A 5,978-nucleotide genomic window follows, 5' to 3' on the forward strand; every position below is an offset into this window, starting at 1 on the left:
CGGCGGCGGGGTGGGCCCCCCACCCGCTCAGGGGGCTGGCCTCTAGGTCTCCGGACGCCCGACTCGGCCTCTTGGTCTCGGGCTCTGAGAGGGGAGGGGCCGGAGTGGAGAGCCCCGAAGTTGGGGCCGCGGGGCGCGCGTCTTGGCCGCGGTGTGTCGTGCGGTGTGAAGTTAGCTTTGCTCTCGGGTTGCGCGCGGACAGCTCGGTGTCCCTGCACCCCCGGCTGTCGGGAGCGGGTAGTGAGACCGGGACTTCCCAGCCCTTTTCGAAAAGCCCTGAGAAGGGTTATCTCGAAACGGCTACAGGTTACGCTCGAGCGTTTTCCCGCTTTATTAACCGAAATGACTGGTGAGCGGGTCTCAGAGCGCTCCCTGGAGGGCAATTTGTGACATGTTGATATCTAACCAAATTTTGAAATGAAATTCCCGCCTTTTTATGTTTCTTTGCATAAGGAGGGCTTTTTGAACGGTTTTTGTTTTTCTTGTTTGGGTTACTCCTTCTAGCACCAGGCTGTTTTTTGGCGCGGCAGCATTTCTCTAAATTCAGCAAACTTTTAAAAATGTATGTTGAAAGACTATCAGAGACGCTCAAATATTTGAAAATCCTAGGTACTAGTGGTTTGGGAGGGTTGGTTGTTTTGGTGTCTTTGCATGAAGAAAGGAGAGCCTTTGGAATTAGGAGAAATGTTTATTTCGTGACATTCTGCTTTGTTGGTGTTGCAGTTTGAAATATTTAATCCCGAATTCAGATTGGCTCCAACAAATGCGCATTTTGTTTGAGAATAGTTTGGGTTTTGTTCGGTGGGTTTTTATGTGCTGTTTTGTTAGTATTAACAAGCCTGGTTGTCACTTCAAATCATTATAGGATATGGTTAAAACTGATTGGTGTAAAGTACAGTGCTTTGTAAAACATTAAAAATGGAGTTTGGAGTTGTTGGTACTGATTAAGGGCTGCTTCTTTCAAAGTTACTTTAACTTTAGTTTTAAAAAACTTATCCAGTGTGTTTTCTGGACTACCCATATGGAAATGAAGGAAAGATATAATACATACATGTAGATTTAATTAAATCTTAAGCCTGGGCTTTAGAGAAATTGAAAATCTTACGTCTTAAATCGGTACTTGGCATATGGTGTGCCAAATAAATACTGGTTTGATAAACAAAAGTTCAATCTCAACTTATTGTTTTTTTTTTTTTTTCAACTTTTCTGATGCCTTGTTTTTGTGGATTTGAAAAAAGCCACTGTATTTCATAAGAAGAAATTTATTTTTGAAATAAAGAATATCCCTTACCTGTTTTTCTCCAGCCCCTCAGAAAACAAAAGTAATGTTTAAACTATTTTAGTAAAAATTTGGTTGAAAAATGAAATATTTTCCATTTAAATCAGCACTTTTTTTTTTAATCTTATATAGACTCCTATGTTGGTCTTCTGTGCAGATGTATCATTCTTGAATCGTGGAAGTATTTGGTTGTATGTATGTGATAGGATTATTTCCTCTTATTCTGATGATGGTTTGTTGTCGACAGAAACAACCATCTCAGTTTTGATGTTTTTTCTCCAACTTTAGAAGAGAGGATGTCCCAATCTGACCTGTGTTTGGGGTATAAGAAGACCTGAATGTAAAAATTTTTAATTTCAGTTCAGTTATCTAACATCGTTGAGTTCCTATGATGGCCTCTTAACTACAAGAGTGTGTTTCCTGTATACCTACCAACCACTGTAATTAATTTCTTGGATTAGCTCAGTAAGTTATGAACTTTATCAAAATTAGTCGGCACAGTGCAAATAAACAGACTTCCCAGGTAAGCTCAGTGGTAAAGAATCCTCCTGCCAATGCAGGAAACGCTGGAGACTAAGATTCTGTCCCTGGGTGGGGAAGATCCCCCTGGAGGAGGAAATGGCAACCCACTCCAGTATTCTTGCCTGAAGGATCCCATGGACAAGCTGCCAGGCAGGCTGTAAGGTCCGTAAGGTCCAGGCTGTACAGTCCATAAGGTCGAAAAGAGTCAGAAGCCACTGAGCACACACACATGCAGATAAACTGAGTGAAAGAAAGTAACTTTTTAAAGGAACCTTTGTCCAGTAACATGTACCTCAATTACTGTTTCAATCCTTATAGAGAACAACTGTAAAACTCAGAAATGTGTACCCTGAGTTGGACTCAATGGTATCAACAACTTGAGAAGGTTAACAGTGGTAGTTGGTTAGCAACATCATTTTCTGTTTTAAAGCACATTAAGTAAAAAATGAGTTCTATTTTAACTGAGGAGTCTGATAGATTTTTTTATTAGGCATAGGAAAAACATATTGAATTTATAAGAATACTGTATGCTATTTATAATCGGTATATTAAATTATTCTCCTTTTTTATACAATTACTCCTCTTGTATATACAGTGTTTACGTTCCATTCATTGTTAGCCCTATGTGTAATAACAATATAGAGTCAGGTGTTTTTGTTTTTTGTTTTTTTTTGGCCCCACCCTGCGGCATGTGAGACCTGAGTTCCCCAACCAGGGATCCACCTGCGGCATGTGAGACCTGAGTTCCCCAACCAGGGATCCAGCTGGTACCCCCTGAATTGGAAGGCAGAGTCTTAACTGACCCAATGGGGGAAGTCCTTAGAGTCACATTTCTTAAAAGACTATAACCTAGGAGAAAGCCAAATTTAATGGTGAATTTTTTAACATTTTAAAACAAACATTAATGTGGATTTGGCCAAGGACGTAGTGTATACCTTCAATTTAAATATGGGTTTATGGGGAATATGTTTAATTAAAGGAGTTGTTTCATTTCAGCCACTGCCATGAGCAGGCTCACTTGGTGTGATAGGACAGAATGTTTACATGTTCAGAGTTTGGTTTTTGTTTTTAGTTTTCTTTTTTCTAAGCTTTCTGTGTCATGCATCTTGATGATAACCAGTATTTTCCAGTGATGGAATTACCGATATTTTCGACAAAAATAAACATTTACAGAGGTGATGGTCTGCCTTTCAGTTCCAGGGTGTAAAACATTGTAGCTGTTTGGGATCCAGGAGAGCATGGCATTTTTGAATGGTCTAATCTGTTGAATTATGAATTCTTAACAAATGCTTAATAACATGGAGCAGAACAGTGAGGAGTATGTTCTATAGTAAATGTTAAATCATAAATGGACCACCTACAGTGAGGTGTTAAGGGTACAGGCTTCTGATTCCGAATTACAGATTCAAATCCCAGGTCTGCCCTTTATTCAGATAATCTCAAACAACAGTGCCTATCAGATGCTCAGTTTGCATCTGAAATAGGAATAATCTAATAACTATTTAGATTGAGGATTGCATGATGTTGCATTTGTGAAGGGGTGTAGTGCTCAGCAACTACAGCACATGATAGCTGTTACAACATGGGATTTCTGAATTTTGTTGCCTTTAATGCCAGAGCAATACAGTTTTACCATAATACATTCAGAATTGGATGAGTAAGTTTGTGAAAGTGATTTATACAAAGTCTGCTCAGGTGTTACCCTGTAACTTAGTATGCAGATTGCTTGAGTTAGCTAAACAACTTTGGGCTTCAGTTTCCTTTCTTGTAAAGTGGAAGTGTCTGTCGCATAGGATATTTAAGATTCAGTAAGTTGGGCTTCCCTTGTGGCTCAGTGGGTAAAGAATCCACCTGCAACCCAGGAGACCTGGGTTCGATCCCTGGGTTGGGAAGATCCCCTGGAGAAGGGATAAAGCTACCCACTCCAGAATTCTGGCCTGGAGAATTCCATGGACTACTAGAGAGTCCATGGGGTCGCAAAGAGTCACACTCAACTGAGCGACTTTCAGTTTCTTTCAAGTTAATACGTAAGGCACTTAGAACACAATTTGGTATATAAATGCTCAGTAGAATCTGTGTTATAGTAATAATGTTATATTAATACTTTCCGGGTAGCTCAGACGGTAAAGCGTCTGCCTACAGTGCGGGAGACCCAGGTTCGATCCCTGCGTCGGGGAGATCCTTTGGCGAGGGAAATGGCAACCCACTCGAGTACTCTTGCCTGGAAAATCCCATGAACAGAGGAGCGTGGTAGGCTGCAGTCCATGGGGTCGCAAAGGATTGAACATGACTTAGCGACTTCACTTTCACTTTTCAGCATCTTTGCTGGTAATGGTAGAGATTTAAATGAGTGGCTCATTAGGTGATATCATAGAATTTTTGAATTTTAAAGTTGAAAAAAACCAGTATCATCTGGTAGTTGGGAAGAAACTAGAGAGTGGTGCCTGGCACCTAATTGGTACTTGGTATTTTTGACCAAAGGAAACAGATTACATATTTACTTAAAGGAACAAAGCTCGTTGGAGGCAGAAATCGGTACAACTAATGATTCCTTCTTCCTGGTTGAAACTGCTGGTTTGATAAACATGTATACTACACCACTTGGTAAATATGTATACTCCCAATTTTTATATTCTCATTAAATTTGATATTTCATAGAATGGCATTACTTTTCTGAAACTTTTTTTCATTAAAAGTAAAGCTCAGGTGCCCTAATATGAACACCTGTACTATTTGACTTACCTTATGCCGGTTTATTGGACTCTTACTCAAAATTTCTTTGTACAGCTGTAGTTTTTCACTGTTTTAAGAAAATGTAAGGAAGCTGGTTTCCTGCTTGGGTTTGCTAAGGCTTTGTTCTTTCTTAATAAGAAATTGATTTTTTTTTTTAAATAAGTGGCTAATTTCATTGGATGGCGCTTTGATTCATTCATTCAATGAAACATCTATCAGGTACCTTTTCCTATGTCAGGCACTCTTTTTAATTTCAGATGCTTGGGTTACAGTATGACAGTACTCCTGTTTTGTGTTATACTCTTAAATGCTACATCCAAAATCACCTGAGCTACACATTAGAATAAAGATTCTCAGGCCCGTGATTAGGACTCAGAATGGAGTAAGATTTTTTAAAATAGAGGCAACTCTTCCAAAAGTTCTGAGATTTTGATAACAGACCAGACTGAAGGACTATTGCTGAAGGAGTTTATCATCTGGAAAAGGTAAAGCATATGTGCAGATACCTAATAAAAACTGAGTAGTGAATGTGATGAGCACCAAAGATAGAGTTCTTGAAAACCTCAGGCTGTATCCAGACGTTGAAATTCATAGATGTTAAGAGAATTTGAACATTCTTGTGGTTGGAGGAATTTTATTCTGCAAGTGATCTATACCTAAAGTATTTATGTTACACAATGGAGTTTTTCTTCCCAGTCTATTTGGAGAATTCAAGTAGGTGACAGGATTAGGTCTTTTTGGTTTTTTTAAAGCCTTTTGTAAAGAATTCAAGGATTTGATATCCAGAACTCTTAGACTCTAGGCAGCTATTTTGACATCAGTTGTAGGTTGCTTTGAGATTTGAGCTTGATGATCCTGCTGCTGCTAAGTTGCTTCAGTCGTGCCCGACTCTGCAACCCCATAGACGGCAGCCCACCAGGCTCCCCCATCCCTGGGATTCTCCAGGCAAGAACACTGGAGTGGGTTGCCATTTCCTTCTCCAATGCATGAAAGTGAAAAGTGAAAGTGAAGTCACTCAGTCGTGTCCGACTCTTCGCGACCCCATAGACTGCAGCCTACCAGCCTCCTCCGTCCATGGGATTTTCCAGGCAAGAGTACTGGAGTGGGATGTTGATGATCCCAAATGAGTACAATTTTAAAGCCTCCTAAAAGTACCCTTGGTAATTTTTCACGACACTTAAAAAATTGTGTCAACAATTTCTCTTGTGTTGATGACATTGTTCTTTTTATGCTCTTTCAGTTCAGTCCGTTCAGTCGCTCAGTTGTGTCCAACTTTTTGCAACCCCATGAACCACAGCACGCCAGGCCTCCCTGTCCATCACCAACTCCCAGAGTTTACCCAAACTCATGTCCATCAAGTCGGTGATGCCATCCAACCGTCTCATCCTCTGTCGTCCCCTTGTCCTCCTGCCTTCAATCTTTCCCAGCATCAGGGTCTTTTCAA

At 40.2% G+C, this 5,978-nt stretch overlaps 1 protein-coding gene across 1 annotated transcript in view; it reads left to right on the top strand.

Moving 5' to 3' along the window:
- The window catches only part of LOC104982272 (lamina-associated polypeptide 2, isoform alpha-like), a 13,824-nt gene that overhangs the window by 320 nt on the left and 7,526 nt on the right, over nucleotides 1–5,978 (top strand). Inside the window, exons 2-3 of the mRNA XM_010831616.1 lie at nucleotides 90–349; nucleotides 1,772–1,802. Of these exons, the coding sequence (XP_010829918.1) occupies nucleotides 90–349; nucleotides 1,772–1,802 (291 nt within the window). The remainder of the gene's footprint in view (nucleotides 1–89; nucleotides 350–1,771; nucleotides 1,803–5,978) is intronic.

This window comes from Bison bison, unplaced genomic scaffold (genome assembly GCF_000754665.1).
Source record: "Bison bison bison isolate TAMUID 2011002044 unplaced genomic scaffold, Bison_UMD1.0 scf7180017864529, whole genome shotgun sequence".
Taxonomy (NCBI): Eukaryota; Metazoa; Chordata; class Mammalia; order Artiodactyla; family Bovidae; genus Bison; species Bison bison.